The sequence below is a fragment of the Taurulus bubalis genome (genome assembly GCF_910589615.1).
Source record: "Taurulus bubalis genome assembly, chromosome: 12".
Lineage (NCBI taxonomy): Eukaryota > Metazoa > Chordata > Actinopteri > Perciformes > Cottidae > Taurulus > Taurulus bubalis.
The window spans coordinates 7,967,733-7,990,968 of NC_136600.1; the positions used below are offsets into that span (position 1 = coordinate 7,967,733).

General features: G+C 46.7%; 1 protein-coding gene across 1 annotated transcript in view; it reads left to right on the plus strand.

Moving 5' to 3' along the window:
* The window catches only part of LOC306745114 (nuclear factor of activated T-cells, cytoplasmic 1-like), a gene marked incomplete at both ends in the record, with an annotated part of 56,638 nt that overhangs the window by 18,957 nt on the left and 14,445 nt on the right, over positions 1 to 23,236 (plus strand). The window contains 5 exons of the mRNA XM_079227850.1: positions 104 to 276; positions 1,286 to 1,426; positions 11,061 to 11,116; positions 13,062 to 13,194; positions 19,266 to 19,925. Coding sequence (XP_079083976.1) covers positions 104 to 276; positions 1,286 to 1,426; positions 11,061 to 11,116; positions 13,062 to 13,194; positions 19,266 to 19,925 — 1,163 coding nt within the window. The remainder of the gene's footprint in view (positions 1 to 103; positions 277 to 1,285; positions 1,427 to 11,060; positions 11,117 to 13,061; positions 13,195 to 19,265; positions 19,926 to 23,236) is intronic.

Consider the following 23,236-nt stretch of genomic DNA (forward strand, 5'->3'; position numbering starts at 1 on the left):
TACATGTCTGTCTTGAAAAAAACAATAAATAACACTTTTCACTGTTATCCTGAGTATAAAATGTCAGTTTTGAAATATGGTGTTAAATTCTACCCCGTCCCAGAATCGATTGTGCAGGGATCCTGAAGCTGCGCAATTCGGACATCGAGCTTCGCAAAGGAGAAACGGACATCGGACGCAAAAACACGCGCGTGAAACTGGTGTTTCGTGTGCACATCAACCAGCCCAATGGCAGGACACTGTCCCTGCAGGCTTCTTCCAACCCCATCGAATGCTGTGAGTTGCACAGAAATAAACCGGCTTTCCTGCTCTCCTGGCTCGCCCTTAAGCAAGATGTGGCATATATTGTTGTAATACAATAAACTGAGCTGCTATTTTATTACCTGCTGGAGCAAATTCAGTGGCCCTGCAGCCAATAAGCTGTATGTGATCAAAGCAATTTGCCAAGGCAATATATGCATTGTACGTGTGATGCCAGACACACGTGTTATCTATTTCATCTCACATTTTATGACTGAATGCACACGTTATTGTGGTAAGACTACCCCATTAGCACAGGTTCCACAAAGGTCATTTGCCAGCCTCCAGTTTTGGCACGGTTGAATGAGCGCATTGAAGGAAACCTCATTCATTTTTGTATAAAGGTGTGTTGTTTTTTTGCACCCAGGAAAGCCAATTAAAGTCCAGAGGTGAGACATAGCGGCCATTATAGTTCATAGTCTAATGTGGAAGTTATTCTGAGCTAGTTCATCATTACTGAGAAGGTTTATTCTCTCAATTTAAGATTTATTTAGCGCTTTGGTAAGTTCCCATTAAAAAAATGATGCAGCGGGATAATAGGTTTAAATTGATGTGCTAATAAACATAATGTGACTCTGGCTGTGAATCTGAGCACCGAATCACAGCGGCTGAAGCTGACTAGCTAGCCTCAGTTACAGAAAACAGAGACAGGTGGTTGGCTAAAGGCCTCTCAGTGGAAAATAGTGACTTCAGGATCAGATCATGAAAATGTTGTTTTGATCAGTCGTCCGCCTTTTCCAATGTCATTTAAAGTGCAGTCGTTGGCCGAAAACCTTTCAATTGAGAGGTCTTGAAATCAACATAATAAAGTTGATAAGTCTGTTTTACTGCTGTTTAACTGGCTGCGTGCCGGGCTCGTGCTTCTAGGAGTGGATGGAGATCAGCCAGTGAGCTTATGTGGGCTCACACACACACACAGACACACACACACACACACACACACACACACACACACACTGTATTGAAATGTTTGTCTCTCCCGCAGCCCAGCGCTCAGCTCAGGAGCTTCCGTTGGTGGAGAAGCAGAGTGTGGATAGTTACCCTGCCACCGGAGGCAAAATGATGCTCCTGAGTGGCCTCAACTTCCTCCCCGACTCCAAGGTGGTGTTCGTGGAGAAGGCCCAGGGTAAGCTGCCGTCACCAGGCCATGTTTACTGTCTCTTGATATCTCTTTCGATTGTCTCTCTCCCTCTTCTGCCTCCGTCGCATTTCCTCCGTCTCTCCTCCCGTCAAAATAGAGCAGGCCGTGCCAAAGAGCCACATGTGGTGTGTATTAAGCCACTATATTTTTAACCAAAGCGTATTTACATTTGCTGAAGTTTCCATTGCCTGTTCGCTGGTGCTCGCCACAAGTTAAGGAATGAATCACAACCGGGGCATGTGCAACGTCTCTTTCTCTCACTTTCCCTCGCTCCTCTCCCTCCCTGACTCCCTTGCTTTTGACATTTACTCTCACTACTGTAGCTCCCTCTTCCACCCATTCTGCCGGATACCCACCGCGGCAGTGTAGTGCAAAGTTGCAAGGGAATGCTCGTTTCCTTGATTGCACCCACTAAATCAAAGCAAAGTTCAAGCACAGCAATAGCTATGTAGTCATGTTGAAACACAATGTTGATGAGCAACAAGTAAGGAAGAATGTGAGAGGCATTTGTTGAATCATTGATTTCATTATTTGAGGGTAACAATTCCCCTTGTTACAATCAAAAATACTTCTCACATTTTTTTTTTATAGTCCAAGGTCACCAAGATGTTTTATGTCAGGGCAGTAAAATAAAAAGACGGACAAAACATCCCCCTAATATCAGAAGATAATCTTCTCTGCATACATAAGCAAATGAATAAATTACGTTTTTATAATTGTGTCATGCATGCAACTATGTCAACTATGCAACTCAAATGAGCATCCAAGGCATGCTTTATAAAAGCCAGATCCAGTCTGCTGCGTGTATACACACTCAAACAGTACGACAACAAAAAGCCCCAAAATGAAGATAGAGAAATCAGAGTTAACGCTTTGATGTAAAATTGACCTTTTTTGAATCTCCCCAGCATTCAGTACATGGAAAATGGGACTAGCATCTCCCGAATCACATTTCAGCTGCTTCCTTGCCAACTATTAACTAGGTGAGAAGGTGGCAATTAATTATAAAACCACTGAATGAATTGCCTGAATCAGTGGAGAATGCTTGAAACCTTCATGACTGCTTCCAAATAACTCTCGCAAAGTCGTGTCTCAACTTTGGGAGGGAAAAGAAAGGCTTCGCTTATTGCTGAGCGTCCCAAAAAATTATAAAAATTAACTTCAGTGACTTCAAAATAAGACAAGCACAAACACTTGCACACTCCTAAGTGCCTTAAGGGGTTCAGGGATAGGTAGACGGGGTGAGGGGAGGTGGATGAACTTGGTAATGTGGGGTCTCCCTCCTCCTGGCTTTATTTAGTCATGGAGCGGGATCCCCTGGAGAGGAAAGCCCATACGTACACAACACCTCCGCCTCTCCACTCCCTGCTATTTGAGACTCATGACCCCTTCAAGGTTGTGTCACCCTTTTTTTCACCCCCTCGCTGCCTACCGTGGACTCTCCGTTTCCTCTTATTCTCTCCTTTCACTGCCTCGTCCTCCAACTCTTCGCACCTCTATCCTCGATACCTGTTAAAGACATTAGCCGGCGTGGAGCTCTGCGCTCGCGGGATCCCCACACTCGCGCCTGCCATCAGCATTTCAGTGGTTTGTTTTCCGTCTCTGTGGTGTGGAGAAGGAGAGAGAGAGAGAGAGACAGAGGGAGAGAGAGAGAGGGAGAGAGAGAGAGGGAGAGAGAGAGAGAGAGAGAGTCTGTCTACTACTTAGTCTGCTTTTATGTAAACTTTAATGACCCACCACTTCCAGGGTCTCCGAAGTCAAAAAGCCCATTACAGACAGAGCAACACACTACACACATGCACACACACTGGAATGCATACATCACTCACTAATGGCAACTATCTACGAGCAAGTATGAGTGTGGAAAAGTACTTATGTCCCGAATATGCTGCAAAATATTGTCTTTTGGCATTTTAATCAGAGAATCCCGCTGTTTCATGATGGTTTCTCAGACCTAAACTTTTTTCTTGTTGATTTAGAGTACCAGACTGGAATGAGCAGGGAAGAAAAAAAGCCAATAAAATTATAATTATATTACAGATTCATTCTATAACTTTGGTCTTATTTTCCTTTGGAAAAGTTCATGACTAAATGCACCCATGAAATACAGAGCATTGCGCCGCAATGATTACGACTCGCAGACATGTGTTTCTACACACACACAGTGGGACACGCACAGCCCAGCTCTTTGTACAGCACGACACCAATCACTTCTTTTGCCACAGTGGTGACAGCCATTACGGTTGCTGCCATCAAAGATCAGGACGGCTGCTCATTTTCCAATATTGACTCCAATAAACACCTTCCAGAAAATTCCACAAATCCTAAGGAGCAGCAGACGGTTTTCGAGTGTCCCAATCCAACTCGTGTCAATGATTGAATCACCCAGGTTGAGTCAGAGGGAGATCACACACAGCACAAAAGCCTATTAGCCCAAATAAGACAGCCATGAATCATAAATACATGTATTTCTTTAACTGTTTCCATTTGCTTTCACACACAAGGATGTAGCTGCTTTTAGCAGAAACATACCCAGATGACTGTTTTGGAATCGGCTGGTTTGAAAACAACAAGAACAGATGTCAATTCATTACTGGACTCTTAAATAATGGATGACATCAACATTTGAAGAGATTGTCACATTAACAGTTTCTGGTTAAGCGATGAGAATAGAGACACCAAAGTCATCCACTAGCCCTTGGGAAATCATTGACTCTGGTGCTCCGTGTTGCCACTTTACACTTGTTCTAGGGGCCTCTGGCGTCCTCTTAAAAATGAGAAAAGGATTATAATATTCATTAAAAAAGCTACCACGGTGAAAATAAGTGATACAGATTTGTATGTATTTTTTATAAGTCAATGAAAAGGCAAATAGTAAACTCTATTACATCTAAAACTAGTTTAAGTTAAATGTTTAAAGTAATATTTACGTCATACATCGGCCTAATATTATAACTTCTGGTGTGAACATACAGAAGTGTGTGCTTGAATAGCATCTATGAATGATCATAGATGGGCACATGTGTTCCTGTCCGGGAAAGCGGATCAATGGCAGATGCTTCTAAAAAAACCTGCATCCATGTTTTCTTTTCACCGACTGTACAGTTAAATCCTGTCTTTCACTGCCACTTAACTCCTTCTCTCCTTCACTCTGTGTTGTTTTGATTGTCTATCTGCCCCCCCCCCCCTTGAGATGTCCTCAGCATCAAATGAGCAGAGCTCATCGCTGTTGCCACTGCAGGGGAGACCTTAATGCGCCTTGAAAAATAATTACTTCTACTTTTCAAATGCTCCGTGCATCCCCACTGCTCCACTCCGTCACCCACAGGATAACTGATGCAAACGGTGTGCATCCACTGCATGCGCTGTGTGTGTGTGTGTGTGTGTGTGTGTGTGTGTGTGTTTGTTGTTGTGTACGTGGGCTCACACTCTCTCTGTTTCGCCTGCGGGCCTGTTTGCGTTGTACGTAGGAAGTGTTTTCAGTGAGTCATCCGCGAGGGGTTCCCTGAGGAGGGGTGAAGCGGAAAAGGCAAGACCCTCAGAGAGATGAGAAAGAGGAGAGGAAGAGGAGAGGAAGAGGGGAGGCAAAAAAATTATAATAACAAAGACAGGGCGTCCTGTTCGTGACCTCGCGTACTGAGACGTCGGGGAGTAAAAGTGATCACATGCTGCCCTCATGTTGACTTGTTTAGTGAATGAATGCCAGGAGTAGGGTCATGTGACTTTTATACAGTGAATACACTTCATTTATTCCTTCAATGGATGAATCAATGCAACTGCTCTTCCTAGTTTTGTCTAGTTCATCACAGACCACACATAGAGAGAGCAAACAAATCGGACTGTAGCTGGATAATGATAGACTCAAGAACCTCAAGTCCACATGTTGATTTCTGCTGTAATGTAAACATTCTTTTCAATGGTAATTATTGTTGACATGTATTTGTAATAGGCCTTATCTTTTTATTTTTTCTCTCTGAGGTGGAGAGTTGTACCCTCCACGTAGCCACAATGTGGGCATTTATAAAACTTTCCTCTTTTTTTTTCGTGCTTGTTTTTTTAATTATTTGTATGTGTTGAGGTTGTGTCAGTGTTTGGGTTTGCCCAAACCATTCTTTTGGCAAAGGAGTTGGCGGACATACCAGGCGCACCTATTGCAGTGTGCGTTCTGGCTTGTCCCGCTTTCCATGGATGGAATGAGTGCTGGAGGCAGGGAAAATAGAGACAGACAGACAGACAGAGGGAGAGAGGGCTGGGGAAAGCCTACACTCTGACTCAGAGGGCCGGCAAGGGAATTCCCTGGTGAGCTAGATGGTTTTTACATCTGGTCGGATTGGAGCGATGCCTGGAGCTCGGCAGCACCACACACGCCTGGACTGCAGCAGGGAGAAGTCTGGTCTTCTCCACCTTTTGCTTCTGGCTGGTCGAGCTGGTCGAACAGCCAAGACTAAGAGAAGTCTGAGCTACAGTTTAATCCGTAACATCAGGACAGACAAGTCCACAGCAACACCCCTTGGCTATTTCTCTTGTCATGTGGAGACTCCTCAGCAAAAGGCTGAACCATTTGGATCCTCGTGCCTTTCCAACTCGAGGAACGCAGGCCTCGCTGTCTGCGATCTGTGCTGTTAGAGTTCATTCATAGACTGTTTATACTTCGTTGAACACTTCTAGCATGGACAAGTCCAAACACCAGACTAATCGGTCGATGTATTGTACTTCTAGCGGTATGTCTAGACTGCCCTTTGGCTTCAGGCTGGGATAACCTGCATAATCATGGCTCATATTTTGCCACTAAGGCAGTGTAAGGTCAGCCTCCACCCCTGCTGCAGGCTAGAGATTAGAGGAGTGTGAGTTACAGTATCCTGTCTAATTAGGGTGGTATACTGCACCAAAATCAATGATTATGTGTAATAATTGTAGTTCCAAGAGGATCCCTCTAACAGAGCTGGAGGGAATTAACCTCTCATGCACCTTTGCCATCCCCCATAAACCATCGATTAACTACTGCAATACCAAAGCTGTGCCTGAGAGAAACTGATGGGTCGCTACCCCAAAAGAGCGAACCATGGCATACGGTATTGGAGAGGTGCGGGTGGTATGTCACTGCCACCTTTAAAGGTGCACGATACATTTGGTTTCGGGAGCATTTCCATTGCCTCTCAACATGACGGCGGCTCATAGCTAAAAGCGCTAACAGTACAAAGTACGGAAAACGTGCTGACAGAGTTAACGGTGTTTACCTGGGGGCGCCGCACTTCCATGACGACGCTTTGGGTCGAGACAGCATTAAGCAGCTGTGAGAGCCATACAAGAGCAGTGTTGAGCGGAGCGCTCATTTGGCTAGCTTAGCCTGTATTAAACACATTGTCAGTGTAACCATGCAAAGTTAAAGTAAAGTGTCCTGTTATAGGATGAAGCGTTTGATTAATAGTACTGAAGGTTTGCCTCTCAAAGCCTCTGGCTCATTGAAATGTATTTCTTTTATGGCGTTAAGTTTCATCAGCCTAGTGGACAATTTTGGAATGCCTGTTTTTCGAGCACGTCCATATTTCAAAGGGGTCATGTCGCTATTGGGACAGAAAGATGTCTAGATCGTCCTGTGGCCTCCACCCTTTCTTCAAACTTCTGTGAACATGTCGTAGCTAGAGGAATGGTTCAGATGAGAGAGAGGCAATTGTTTCCACTTCCCTATCTGGGCAAGGTCTTTAAAACATGCCCTTTCCATGGAATAAGTAGTTATACATCTCGATAAAACATCGCTCAATGCACGGGACTCCGGGTTCACTTTGTCTGCGAATAGTTCAGAGCAGCTAACCAGCTGCAACAGTGGTGACAGCTAACGGTGTTTAACTGAAGGGGAACCGTAGGGCGTGCGCTACGCTTCCACAACGACGCCATCGGGCCGGGCCGGCGGTGTCAGCTTTAACCGCCGTATTAGCGGCGTCCATGAGGTAGCCACATGCACAAAAAGGCATGCGCTGTGTAAACAAAGCAAAGAGAAGCTCGGAATTACAGCCCACACAGAGGGAGAGTGACCTCCCCGCTCAGGTAGACATTACACTATTATATATTAACATAGCTAATATTTGTTGACGCCTATATTAATCCCCTGAATGTCGTATAGAGAACCCTTGAAGAGATCCTGCACAAAAACCAAAACAGCATGTACCTGCAGTCATCCTTCACCTTCACTATACTGTGCAACACACTGTGGAGAGCAACCAACCTTGATGGCTTCCATGTGAACATACATATTACACAAATGTAAATGTCTGGATGATGTTCCAGCCATCCCTCTCAGTCTTTAGATCATTGCCAGACTCATTGCCACACAGCTGGAGTCTTGATAAAAGGGAAAAAATCTGTCTCTACTGGCCGCCGTCCTCCTCATGCACCCACGGGTCAAGTCAGCTCACGCTTTTCCTGTTTTACACCAAGAATAACTCACTTCCTGACTATAAACCCATCACGGATCTACTGTCAGGTCTTGATTTATACAGAAGCCTCTCAATTTGAAGCAGCCCCACATTTCTCAAGTTTCACCACTTCTGAGATTGGCAGAGGTCAGGTGCTTCAGAGGCGAAAGCAGCTGCACCTCTGGGATCATTCATGGTGGGGACCCTTTTTTGGCCTTTTGGCTTTGCTCCTCATTGGACAACAAAGTAATTAAAGTGAAAATATGTGTAAAACCGCTGAAGTCTGGGTAGCAACAGCTGAACGGCACTAAAGCGGAATATCAACTTGATGTATGTAAACAGGCAAAGAGACAAATACTGCTGAAAATCGCTCTGGAAAAGAGACGTCGGCTACCGTAGCTGCAAAATACATCTGGGTTGTTTCACGAGGAAAACCTCAGCAATTAAGAATGTGAATCATATTTTCCATTCTCAAAACTATTCTCTTTGGTCAGTGGAAGTTGTTGTGCATTACACAACACTTTTTAGGAGAAAAAAAAATCACCTGTGGAAAGCCAAAATATGCAAGGTCATTATGAGGACAGAGATGCTATTACTTTTGGCTATCTTTGGCTTTATAAAACCCAAGGAATGTGATTTGCCTACAATATAGTTAGGTGTCTGCAGTACGTTGTTTGCCTTTTGATGACATCAGATGGAGGATACACATCTTTATCATGAAGTTAAGGCCATGAAAATATTCAAATGAGAGGATTTATTTGTGTTATATTCACTCTAGCAGCAACACCGTTGGTGTGTTAACACCATGCACACAACATAATGCGTTGTCAAGAATTGAAGAAGACTCCGAGACGCCTTACCCTGTACGTGACCTAATTGTCTGATGACGAGTGTGTGTTGTCCTGGCTGTCTGTGTAGGTGTTTGTCTTTGTGGTAATAATTTGCACAAGTGAGTCACGTAAAGCAATAGGCAGATGGTTGGAGTACCTTTGAGGGTAATCGTCTCTACTTGCCTGTGTGAATGGATTGTTTATATTTGTAAATGCCACTGGATTATAGCAAGACTTCTCCAGACTCATCCCTTATACCTTCTATTGTATGTGCTTCCAACTCTTATCATTCAAGCCAGAACAAAAGGTAGAGGATACTGTGGTTTCGTGTGTGCGTTTGTGCGTGGGTGGAGGCGGAGGTGTTGTCGGGAACAGAAGCATTTTGCAGATGTTGCAGGGAAGAAGGAGTGAATGGAAAGTCCTGCGGTTATCAGTCGTACAGCACGCTCTCTGACTCGCAAAGGTATGCCACATGTGGCCCCGTCCCAGTTTATGTCTGCTGAAGATCTGCTGAAGTCTGACAGAGCAAGCGTTGAGAGGTTTGGAGGAGCAAAGTGGCAGAGAGCTGCAAAAGACGAGGGACAAGATCGAGAAGGAGGAGAAAAGTTTGAAAAACATGTTTACTAGTGGAGGTTGGGATTGACGTCGTGGTCTAAGGTTTCCCTCTTGGAGTGTCTCCCAGTGCGGAGGCGGGTGAGATTCCCCCCTCGGTTCCCCCAGACGTAACATGAGGAACGCTCATCTCTGTTTGTCTCTGTCTCTCTGCCTTTCTCTGACCTTCTCCCTGTCTGTGCTCACTCTAATTGCACTTCCATACTCTGAGCCACTTCGCAGCATGACATGCACCTCTCATTCTTTTCAGCATCTCAATCACAAGTACACAGTGTAATTTCTGTGCCCGCAAGGCAGTCCTCTAGGACCCTGCTTCTATTCCCCGGGTCATCCACATCATCTCCGTTACAGCGAGGCACATTTCTCCATATGTAACTCTGATTTCCCCAAGTTCAAATAGAAAACCCTTATCTGATCCGTTCACCGTCTGTTTTTCTCTTTCCCCGAGTTTTAATATGGCCATTTTGGAAAGCGATATCTACTGATGTTCACCCTCTGAATAGTAAAGCTAACCACCAGCCCCCACTACCACAGCTCACCAATAATAAACCACCCGTGGCTGGGATCTTTTATCCTTTCACTTGCTGCATGATGTGAAAAACATAATTCTTTGGGGGGAGGGCAGACAAAGGGTTTTACATCTTCCAGAGCTGCTGAACTTCTGCTATCAGTTCTTTGGAAACCGATTCTGATTATCTTATCTGATGGCTTCCTGTCCCAGAAGCAAAGTCCCGGCTGCTGCTTACCCCAGCTCACACACAGCCAGTGGTGCCACAGTGCCCATGCTATTTATTGCCTCGCACGGTGTGCCAGTGACACAAAGACTGTTCTGTGTCACGTCTATTTCTCAAAGCCCTAATGAGTCATCGGTTCTGAAAAAAAAGGGAAGAAAATAAATGCACTGTGGTCGGTGCTGATTGCCCAAGCAGAGCCCGAGAGTTTGTTTGCTAAGGTGTGGCATGAAATCACGGAGAAAACCCCAAAGAATGTGAGCTGAGCTTCTGCAGGCTTCCAACAGCTGCAGCAGCTCACAGGCATTTTATTGCATGGCAGCGAGGGGAACCTCCTTACCACAACAAGACAGAGATGAGAAGAAAGAGAACAAAGAAAAGCTTCTTTTCACAGAGCAGAGCTAAGAATAGAAATAAGGGAGGATACTAGAAAAAGAAAGAAATCTAATCAAGGATTTAATGACGGGATAACAATAGTGACAAATTTAACGGAGATGGAAACTGAGTAAGAAAGTGGGCGGTTGAAGATCTGACCTGGGGCTGACGTTAATCCTGAACTTCATTATATTTGTGTCACAAATCCTTAAACGATATATATGTGTTGTCTTTTGCTTTTTCATGTCTGAGACTGACAGGTTTTCAATGTTTTAAATTCTAAGTATAAAAATAAATAAAAGGATATGAATTGATATTTGCCAAAGAAAATACTAGGGAGTGAGATAGGATCAATGTGAAAGAAAGACTTAGAGCAGCAAATGCATTGGAGAAGTTGAAACCAGCAAATGGTTTACATTTTGCTTGATGAATGGCTTTTTATCAATTATCAAATTATCGACGACTTGTTAAATCAGCTAATTAAATCACGGCACTGAACAAAATGGCCCTCCCTCCACACCTAATCCCCTAACCGCCATAGCACACAGCTCTTCACTGATACCGAGCATCATCTGCAGATTACAGCCACCCTCCATCTGAGATCTTTCTTGTTTGTAGCATGGCACTAAATGTATATATTTTATTATTTTGCCAATAGATGGTCACCATCTGTGGGAGACAGAAGCCAAAGTTGACAAGGACTCCGTCAAAAATGTAAGTGTGCCTCAAAGACTCATTGGAAATGCTCCCGCTATCTTCAGTCCCACCCTCCCTTGACACTTTCCCTTTTTCCTCTCCGTCTCCTCCTCATCTGTCCCCTGTAATGATGTAACCTTTGCTCAGGCATTACAAGTTGCAACATAGAATATGATGATTAGCCCATGCAATCCTGAATGGAATTTTCACAAAATCTCTCGACCCTAACGGAGTAAACACGGGATGTCATATTGTTGTTCTGCCTCCGACACACAGAACCCCCCCCCCCCACACACACACACACACACATACACACACACACACGCACATGCCACAGTCCTGCCAGCATGGCCAGACGTTTAGTTCACAGCAAAGTGCCGCGGTGTGGTGAATTGGACTTGAACACCTCGTCTGTGTCGGGGCCGTGCAGCCGAGAGTGGATTACAACCCCGCTTTTACCTGCTGCTGCTTTTCATGAGAGCCGTAATGAGAAAATAAACCAGTCCAGTTGTTTCACTGACACTCAGCCACACATTGGGAGTTGTGTTAATACGAACCGGGGAGAAAGGGAACGAAGCAAGTGTTGTTCTACGTGTCACAAAAGCTGGTTGTGCTCTGGAATTAATCAGGACTCCACTGAGGTTCGTGAGGTCCGCGAGTACAGGATCTGCGAAAACGTGCTTGCTTTAGCGTGATGACAGTGTTTTTGCATTGCCGGCGCCTTTCATCAGCGACCTCCTCCTCCCCCTTTATTTGTGTAAACTAACCGAGGCAATTTACACTCGCACAGGGCCTGAAATAACCCACACGCGTCTAAATGCTGCAACTTGAGGGTGTTTTTTCTTTTTCTTCTTCTTGTTGTTGTTGCTATTTCACTCAGGTAAATTACTCGGTTGCGTCAGGGGGGTAAATATGGACTGATGTCTAATTGGCCTGTAGGGCTGCTGATGTGCCATGGCCGGGGTCCCAGATGCTGGAAAATTAGCAGACGTGCAAGGCCCAGCCGGGGGCGGCGGCGGTGTGGGGAGGCGAGGTCGATGAAAGACAAATACTAATGTGTGTTTATTTGTAGATCTAACAAATAAGTGGGGAGAGACGGCAAGAGGGCCCTGGCCTTCCTCTTATGTCAGTTGCCACCAGACTACCCTAAAGTGCTCCAGACTGCCTGCCCGACAGTGTTTTTATTGCCATCCAGTGCGTGCTAACTTTCATTGGTTCGGATGGAGAGGGAAAAGCCATGTGCTCACGCACACACACGCACACACGCACACACTGAACACACTCAATAAGCCACCTGCATGTTTTCTTTGTCGTCATCTGGAGAAGTCCCTCACCTCCAAAACCCTCCCCCCCACGCTACCCACCCCACGGCTCCCTCCATCCACAGAGATGACCTACAAAACCCTGCTTCCTGTCATTCTGGTCTGTTTGGACCCCAACAAGAGTGGCAGCAGGAATTAGGCACAAAAACTCAGACAAATTCCCTCCATGTTCCCCTGTCAGAGAGACAGCAGTAGAAAGTGCACATCCGCCCAGACTTGCCGAGGTCTGGCCCGGGGGGAGGGGGGACAGGCGAGCCACTCCACAGGGAGCCATGGCTGTGCAAACAAATACGCCCGGCCACCTCTCTCCTCTCGTGCTGTACAAACGCCAAAGCCCTGGGGTTTTCCTCAGAGACAAACACTGGCACTGGACCAGCCTCCTGGCCTCTGCTACCGCGTCTACACAGTCCAGACCAGCTCATTCAGATCAGTTCCCAGTCCGGCCTCTTGGAACCAGTACGCTAAATGAAGTAAAATAAACATAGCCATTGATTAATAGGCTGCAGGAAGTTGTACTACAAAGTTGGGGGAGTGATATCTGATGTGTAAATACAACTAATGAATGTTATTTTTTGATGGTGTGGGCAGCTGTCTTATCTCATGAAGTTGAAATGTCTCACGGTATCTTGTTTGTAATTTAGAGTACTGTTGTTGTGGAGATCCCGCCGTACAGGAACCAGAGAATATCCAGCCCGGTGCAGGTTAACTTCTACGTCTGCAACGGCAAGAGGAAGAGGAGCCAGTACCAGCGCTTCACCTACCTGCCTCCTAACGGTAATCATCAGAAATATTTATTTCCCTACTTTTGTTTTTGTCTTTGTTTTTGCTGCACACTCTGCGTTCATCACATATATAGTATTTATCCAGGTTTTCACACCCAGCAACATGCCATGGGAACATTTGCGGCCTTTTTTTGTTTTTTGGGGAGGGAGGGTCGGCCTTTTTTTCGACGTTACACCTGGCACCGCTTGTGCCGTAGCCCGTGAGTGAGAGCAGGAGATGTGAGGTGTGTTTACTCAGGAGTGAGACGGCGTTCCCCAGCGATGAGGTCTACCTGCTGAGTGACAGAGCCTCCGAGCGCTGTTGATGAAGAGAAGTCAATCTCTCTTCCACGGCCAACCGACTTTCACACCCCCACCTCACAAAAATGCCCGTGCACACACACACACACACACACACACACACACACACACACACACGCAAAGTGCATCTACCAGGCAGTGCTTTGCCTTGTCATTCATGTAGCAACCTGAAAACCCAGGAATACCTCTCTCTCCGTGCTCATCATGTGTCCCTGGCCTCAGTGTTTATAGATGGCTTTCACGTTGGAATTTGGAGAATGTATCTCCGAGACTTTAGAGAAGAGTTCAGCCTTAAGAAATTGCATCGAGAGCTCTTGACTCTTCACAATGGGCGCAGATGAACTATCGGCCTTTGGTGTCACTTTCAACCATTCCGACTGGAATACTGTTATTTTATCTTTATGTGTTCAGAGAAAGTTGACGAGGCGCACCTACTCTTCTTTCTGCGAAACAATGCCTCCCATTTATAGTGGCGAAATCTTTTTCGCTGTTGGCTTATGAGCAGCTTCCCTGAAGCAGTCGGGAGTTCAGTGTCTTTCTTTGAGTGCTAAACAACTTTTCTGGCACCCAAGCAATAGTTTCTGAAGGCGGGTTTCCCACATAGTCCCAGCTGGTTCAGGGATTCCAACCAGCAACCTTACCTTTACGCGACCTGCGTCCCACTCCTGATAACCAGCGAAGATCCACTCGATCAAAACAATGTCACCTTGTATTCATTGATCAGCTGTCTAATGCTGGGAGAGCTTGCATGGCTTTTTAAGTTAATAAGATGTGACATTTAGATTATCAGCAGATGTGTTTATGGCCACGGGAGATAAGTGTTTGGGTTTTTGGACAAGGCTCTGAGAGAAAGTCGAGCAAGGCCCGTATTTGGAGATGCCTGATTATATGACGAGCGAGTTCATTGTGGGTAACTGGACCAGCGTAGGGCTGATAAACAGTGTCCTTGTATAGCAGATCCATTTCACAAACTGTGCTTCTACGGGGGGGGAAGAGAGAGGGAGAGGGAAGGGCGGAGCTGGAGAGGCTTATCAGCCTCCACAGCGCGTCTCTAAGTCATTTCCCTGAGCATAAACACAGCTCTAATTAAAAGATGACTTGTGTTCTCTCTTTTGTTGCCAAGTAAACCACAAGTACAGTGTGGACCACACAAGCAGGGCCAATGTCTTCGCAAAGGAGCATAATTAACTCAAGCGTTACAGCCAAAGGGGCCGCAAATCGCAAGCTATTGAGCTCTATTTTGAGATTTACCACTCTTTTGAAAGCACGCATTACAATATTTGTAAAAACAAATATTTCAATCAGATGCTGAATCTGGAGTGTAATACTGGAACTGTGTTGGATGATTTCATTGAGAAAAAATGTATCTGGTGGAGTAGCATCACAGCCAATAGAGCCCCAAGTTGAAACTCGCATTAGCATTGACACTGGGGATACGTTGTCAGTGAGATTTTAATGTGTTTGAGAGCAATAGTTATAATTATAAATGCAGAATGAAATATTGATGCACGGGCACACATGTATTTTCTTTTTTATGATACCAGCATAGTGACTAATCAGCACTCTCTTATTGAAAAGCTTTGCCAAAGAATTCTGTATAAAGGTCATCATCAGCGTAAAACGAGGAGAGAACGAGGAAATCCTAGTGAAGCTGTTTGCTTTTGAAGGTTTCAGTCTGTGTGTGTAAGTGTGTGTGTATGTGTGTGTGTGTGTGTGTGTGTGTGTGTGTGTGTGTGTGTGTGTGTGTGTGTGTATGCATGTGTGTCAACACTCAGAGAAACATTCAACACTGTGGCCAGGTACCCGGGGTGGGCTGGGGAGGAGGACACACACACACACACACACACACACACACACACACACACACACACACAGACAAACTGTTGTCAACACTTTTTTTTTTGCTCGTTCGTATGAAAAGACTCTTCCGGCCCGCTGTACCACTTCAAGCACAGTTGTAGTCACTGACGTTGTTTGGAGAGAACATTTCTTTCACACTCTGGTGTCTGCTCATCTATAAAAAGGCAAAACCGACCCTTAAATAGCCTGACTTGTTTGAAACAGCGGAAGGATGAAGCAAACACTCCGGGACACAGATGTGAAAACCAGCTTTATTTTCCATTCAGGTCATGTGACCATCTTGTTGTTCTTTAATGCAAATGCAGCTGTCACCTAACTGTGGCTGAACACCGGTGCCTAGTTTCACTATGCTGTGTGTTCCCCTCAAATGAGAAAACTACTTCAGTAGAGACTGTATTGTTTCACATATGAAAGCAGATCCTTATCTTCTGTTGACCTCGCCCTGCCTCCAAAACGTGAAATGATAAACATATTATCAGATGCAGCCTGCTCTTACTCGAGCTGACAGACCAAGATACGCCTCAGTGCTATGAGTGGAGGGGTTGCTGTGGACCTGTTGATGCCTTGCCATTGGGAATGTTAAAGCAGGATTTGAGACACTCAGAAGCAGCCTCTTTGAAATGTGTCTTTAGCACTGTGCAGTATGTCAGAGAGCACAAGGGTCAAGTGGCTTCACGTCCTTCAGCTGGGCTTCAAAGGGCAAAAATAATGGTTTCAAATGAAATACATTAAAAACACAACGGTTCAGCCGATCATGAGAAATGTCTTGCCGCTCACATGTTATTGAACATGAGCGAAAGCGGCCTTCGGCGGCCGGGTCGAGAAGGAATGAGCCCCTCTTTTCCAAGCTCGCATCCAATCGTCATTGCGTGAGTAGAGTACGTGACGTGACGCTCTTTGCACTAACCACATTAAACTAGAAACGGCCGGAGAAAAAAAGTCCTGGCAGTGACCAAAAGCTTGAGTGAAGAACTTCTCGGAACCCCTTTATTTTTACAGACCGTTTGGCGATTCCTTTGTAATATCGAGTTCTATTCTTAACGCAAACGGGTGCTGACTCTCTCCGCTGCGTTGGTTTGTGGTTGGAGCTGGAAGGGAGGAACGTCAGAAGCATGTTGCATGACACAGACAGGAAAAGTTAATGAAGCACACACATTTTTTGTTTCCCCCCCCCCTGAAAACTGGACAAAGGCTGAACTGTTTGTGTCATGTCTAGGACGTTGGGCGTTGGGCTTCGTCAGCCATACCGAAGCACACGTAGGCCAACAGTATACAGGGTGACCAGATTGCCTACACAGTGGGACATGGTGCACCAGGTACCTTTGAGTTAATGAACCACCACCTGCTCCATGTTGAATGGTACTGCAGCTTCACGCCGTGAGAGCACAATGACTTCAGCATTTCTGCAACACGACAAATCCCTCATTTTATTTATTTTTTCTGCGCAGTTGTCTGACATTGTCACATCCCTCACTCAATGGCTACAAGTAGAGAGGGTGTCTACATGAGCTCTGTTTGCTGGTCCATCCTAATCAAATACACTGATACGCACATCTATGTCCCAATTCCCATTCCCCTTGAGAGGAAACGAGTGCTCAATAAAATACCCAGATCAGGCCTGATCAGTTTAATACAAGCAGACAGGGGGTGGGGAGGACTGCCAGAGATGGAGAGAAAACCATGTGCAGAACATCAACTGTCTGTGGGCCATAACCCACAGGTTGGGAGGAAATAGAAGCCAGCTGAAGTTGGGACTCGCCTGGTGAATCTGTTTTCTCAGCTCTCGTACAAAGTGGAAAGGAGACACACAGATGGATGGAGCAGGGGGGAGGAGGAGATCTCTGCTTATATCTGTAGCAGAGCAGGGAGAATCTGGAGGGGGGAGGGGATTGTTTGAAAGTTGAAAGAAGGGCCATTAGTCCAACGTGATTTGATTTCCTGTTTCGCCAGTCTTGCTCATAGTCAGAGGGCATACAGTAAAATAATGTTGACAAATTACCTTACTGGATCAGAAAACTTTAAGCTGCAATAAAACGAAAAATACACTCTAACTGGATTACAAAGTGGGGCTGCAAAGGTCAACAGCATCCCATCTCTTCGGAGATACTGCTGATTCCCCTTAATTAAATTCTCGTGTGGGTTTTGGTTAAAGGCAGGACATCTTGTGACGTGGTATCAGATTTGTTCAATCTTAAGAACGACATCGATAGTAAGATACAGACACCAACGCTAGGCGATCTGCCACTTTCATCCCATTGGTGTAAATCATCATGCACCACGAGGACCGGTAACCCTGACATTCTTAGAAAATATGACACCCATTCACCCATTTAGCTGATGCAACTCTGGCATCACACATCTTGACACGTGGCACTGTGCCATCCATTCACACACACAAAAAGAAACTGAAGGCATGGAAGAGACAGAATCACTGAGGCTGTGGATGTTGTGTGAGTCATGTGCCTTGTGGGGAGGAGGCCTGGGCATCATGGGACTCGCCTTGCGATGCTCCCGCAGACACCCAGGCCCGGTCCCTGGGCTCTGAAAGCAGACCGGGCTGACGTACACGTGCTCCCTGCTGCGTTATCCCCGCATCTCAGCACCCTCAGAGGCTGCAAGTGTGATTAATGTCACGTCAAACTCCGACTCCCACAAAAATACATGACACGATGAAAAAAAAAAAAAAAACTGCGATTGATGGGAAACACTTCATACCGTTCATTTCACATTGCACCCTTTGCTTTTGACTATTGTTCAAAGGTCCTATTGTGTACGAACGCAAACACACCGTTTAGATAGACATCTATTCATATTGACATCTGTAGGCCTTTGAGTTAATGTCACTTGGAACCAAAAATTCTTAATGGCTGGCATCAAACGCGCACCACACCCATTAACGCGTTTTAACAATGTGTAGAAATAGAAACAGTGTGCCCATTGTGACTCAGAGGCCTTTGCTATGCATTTGGGTGTCTTAACACTGCCCTATTAGTTTTGCGCTGGCACAGTCTGTGCATATGGACTTGTATAATAACTCACCAGTGAGCTTGTTAACGTGGATCTCTCTCCATCTCTCAACCCGGGCCGTGTAGCTCCGTTCTGAATTTTCTCAATTAATAGAAAGTTGTTTTCGATAATGGCTCTTGACAGCGAGCAGGAAGCATGTGATACCTGTCCGTCAGAAGCAATCAGGAAACTGTGCAGACGGCCTGCACTGGATTAGGAATTAGAAGAGAGGAGGCAGGATGATCAAGTGGGGTCACTGCACTCTCCTCCATTAGCCGGGGGCCTGAAGATCCTGAAACCACAGGCGCAGCTCCTCTGCCTCTTAAGGAGCTCAGGCGGCCTAATCAAAATCAAATCATCTCCTTTTTTTCACCCTCTCCTTCTATCTTTTGGTCCTGAGAGAAACAATTACTTGTAGAGTGTGGAGGAAACCTTGGGGTCCTGGGCTCCTTGAGCAGCAGCAGCAGCAGCAGCAGCAGCCCAGTGCTTTAAAGTAGTCTTTTATTGGATATCAGAGCTGGAAGAGAGTCCAAAGAAAATAGGTCTTATTCATTATTAGAGCCAGCTGTGGCTTTCCACACTGATGACTCATCCATTTTTCTTTCCCCCCTATTCTTTTGCTCTTTTTTTTGTGTGCTTTTTTTTTCTCTTCATGATGCGGTAAAGAGGGGTGGCGGTTGGGAGGCGTGAGGGTTTCTCTGTTAGAAAGCTCAGCCAAGTTGACACGGAGCCCATATCCACTGGTGGTTGTTTGTTTGGATTAAGGAGGGTATCGCGGCCCCAACTGTGCTTGCTCACTGCTTTACCCAGCCTCACTCGTGCACTCATTTGCGCCACGTGGAATCCCTGCACGTTTTTTTTAATATCTCCACCTTTCTTTCTACTTTTTTCCCCCAGCGCCGATAATAAAGACAGAACCCAATGATGAATATGATTCTCTGGGGATTGCGAGACTGCCCGTGCATTCAAAGCCCTATTACAGCCGGCCCAGGCTCACTCCCATCATGCCTGTAGCCGACCCTGATGCCTGCCTGGTTGGTGGCTACCCCCCCTGCCCGCCTCACCATGCTGCCATGCCATCGTCGTCCCCCAGCTCCAGCCCCACCCTGCATGACCTGTCCCCCGTGGCATACGGCCTCCCCAACAGCCCCACCCATGCGGCACCGCCAGGCCCTGTGGTGCCCCCCATCCAGGAGAGCCCTGGCCACCCCAACCTCGCCCACCCAGCCTCACCAGACCACAACTCTCCCCTAGGGATGCTTCATTCCCAAGGCAGCCCCATCCACCTCAACAGCCCAGGGCCCCATGGTTACCATCCTATCTATGCCAACAGCAGTCCCTCATCCTCCCCGGCATCCCACCCCTCCACTCCTGGGGGGACTGTGGAGAGCCCGTTCGTTCAGGCCTACAGCCCCGGTCAGGCTCAGGCAGCAGCCGGCTCAGCCCAGGCCGGAGGGAGCTCACCCAGCCGGTTACCCGAAGACGCCAGCCCCCCTTCGATGGCCATCACCGTCAAACAGGAGCCCCAGGAACTGGACCAGATGTACCTAGATGATGGTGAGTTAAGACAAACAAGGTGACGTTGTCTGCAAGTTTCCATTTGATAACAATTTGTCTAACGGGAGGCATTTTGTTTTTCAACATGAAAGCTTCTCTGTATGAGCTCTCTGTCCATGCCAACCCCCCAAAAAATGGCTGTTTATGTAGCGTACTGCATTAATCTAACACCTCTTGCTTATCTACAAGCCCCCACACATAGCCGCACCCTGCTGCACCCTTCAGTATTTCCTGATGGAATGCTGGCAGCAGATTTACGTCACATTTGTGTAATTTTAGACCAGGGCAGCTTTATTTGCTTTTGGCCAAACGTGTGGTCCGGCTTGTGTTGTCCAAGTGGCGGCTTCACTGTAAAACACTAAATTGCCTTGATGGGATTTTGAAACAATCTGTCAAAACATGAGAGCGGTGAGGTCAGTCAGGTTGCAGCATAACTAAAACAGTGGCACACGCGTGGCCAACCAAACTGTTGACACAACGACTAATGAGGGAAGCAAAACAATGGGTAGAGGTTTCCTGAACCGAACCACCCCCAGCCCCATCTCTCTGAGAGGGAGGCTGGGAGGCGGAAGGCAGAGGCTTTGTTTTCCCGTCTTTTCCCCATGGAGTCGACACCACGCGGCTGTCGTCATCAGGGGAGGCTGTGGGGTCACTGGTCTCCCTCTGGTAATGAAACCAGTCACACCTAAGGGACCATAAGGTTGAGTTTATTGCCCCCTGTGTCCATCTCACGGTGTGTCTCTCAGGTCGTCAACCTGTTATCTGTGTCAGCAGAGGCTCCACTTGTTGTTATGACATATATTCATAGAGCACATCAATGGCATTGTGCCATTTTGAAATGCTACCCCCTCCCCCCACAGCTACAAACTGAACTCAGGAATATCACTCTTCCTGTGCACCTTTTGTTCAATAGACTAATGTAAATGGTGTGTGTGTGTGTGTGTGTGTGTGTGTGTGTGTGTGTGTGTGTGTGTGTGTGTGTGTGTGTGTGTGCGCACACTTCAATCAACAGCTCTGGAAGTAGAGGGGTGATAGGCACGAGGAGACCAGGGGAGTTTTGCTGTGGAACTGTAATTGAGTTGAAATGCAGTTGTCAGCATACCTGTCAGTCCGGATGAGTCCCATTAGTCCTCACCTCATAAACAGACAACACGAGGGGGGGGGTCTGTCTGTTATCAGCTCTATAAACTGATATCCAACTTTGTCTCTCCTGCTTTCCTCCCCCGTTCTTTTCCCTTGCCTCATATTTTTTGGGGGAGTTTACGGCAATGCTCTGGAAATCTAATTTGAAACAAGACTGCTCATTTGAAATTCTGGCTGTTTTAAATAGTAATGGCAGGCAGAAGCTTTAATTTCCCCTTTGATTGGATGAAGTGAAACCGTAGCTCTATTTAGCGTTTTGTAATAAGGTTGGAAAGGGGTCCTTTTACACCAACAGTACGAAGATATACCAAATGTACATTGCGGCGCGAAGGTGAAATCATGTAATCTTGTTTCTCCTCCCGACTACTCCATCCACTGTCACTTTAGCAGGCTCAATCGCTCTCCGACCCGGTGGCCAAATGTATCCAGCCAGTGATTACAGTTGCATTAGGGACGTGCAGGAATGTGTATCGATCGACCAAGGACAGTGAAGCAGCCCCTTGAAAAACCTCAGTGCGCTGCCGGTTTGCATCACCTAACGTCTGCGCAAGCATCCGCGGTGAGCTCGCGGAGTCCCTGTAAGTGTGCGGTGGTAACAGCACACTCCAAAGGCATCTACTGCTCCCGGGCCCGGCCCGATCACAAACCCTCTCAAATGAGCCCTAAGCTAAAATAAATAAGATCGGAAGGCAGCTCGCAGGGCAGCCCCGGCTCCCCGTCCACACGCATTACCAGCGTGTGTTAGCGGGCTGAGCGCTCCATTAGAGGAGTTGGGGGAAGGCAAGTGGATGACCTCATCACAGCGGCGGTGATTTAACGCCAGCAATGTAGAGCAGCGTTCCTCCCCGGCAATTGGGGGCCGGTGATTTGGAGTCTGCGGGAGCACACTTGATCTTCCCCAAGAGCGCAGCGCCTCCCACGCTCGAACGCTGAGGCCTCCGGCTCTCGTCAGCCAGAGGAAATGTGTCTCTCCGGCCAGGCCCGGATTTTACTCAGCCCCTGAGAAATCACTCAACTTATCAACGGTGAGCTACTGTACCGCAAGGAGCTTGGTTAGCATGGAGGGAGTCTGGGATGTAGACCCCCCCCCTTACTGCCGTACACAGTCTCCATTGTAATCTACTAAACTCTTCCCTCTGCTGTGATAGAAGCTCGCTAGCTGCGGCGCGAGACACGAGGCAACGATTCGAGTGTCTGTAATGAGATTTTATGGGGAAGAATCCAGTTGGCGGTCAGCTCTACGTGGGAGAAGTTGTTTTCACTCAGTGGCACGACGGCTCACACCTGTTTCACGTCTCATTGCTGGACTGAAAGCGGAAGATCAGCGCGCTTCAGAGAAAAGAAGCGAGCAGAGGGTGAGGAAGACTCTGCCTGCTTGCATTGTTGACTCACCCGCCGCAAACGACGCATGGCGGCACTCAAATAAAAAAAGTTTTCAGACATTTCATGCCTTCTCACAGCCGCCTATCTGTACTTTTACAAGGCACATGACTGCGAGCGAAACGCCGTTTGAGTGACATAGGAACACACAACAATGGAATTTAGGAAAAACACAGTCTGACTGCAGCATTTAAGTTTGTCGTGTTAGCCGTACTAATTAGGCCCAAAAAACTAAAAGAATGCAAAAATGACGGCATGCTTTGTCACACGTCTGATGGGGCAATTCTGGTGACATCATACCCCCCTCTTGTCTCAAACAAACCACTGACACATGTCCATCCACATTTACACACACACAAACACGCATGGACACCTTTGATCTCAGACGTGGCTTCTTTTTTTTTTACACAAACTATTTTGGAAAGTTCCCCACATCACTTGATACAAACCCACCACTTGGAGCTCTATTCCTGGTGTTTATAGGTATTATGCTGCAGATGTGTGCGTGTGTGTCGAGCAGAAGTAGTCTGCTGGCTGAGTGTGTGCCTGTGAGGCTGCTGCCGTGTGTCCGGTCTCATTAGCGGCTGCTGCGACGGGTGATATCATGAAGTGCAGCTGAACGCAGCACACAGCAAATGAACTAGTGCTAATCAGGGGGCCAGATTTCTACCAGCTGCCTCTCTGGGAAACAGAGGGCCCTTATTCCTCAGAAATAAGAAAAACACGGAGTGCAACGCAGCCTCTGTCGATTTTCTGACGTTTGACATATGTGCTCTGATTGCCTCGTG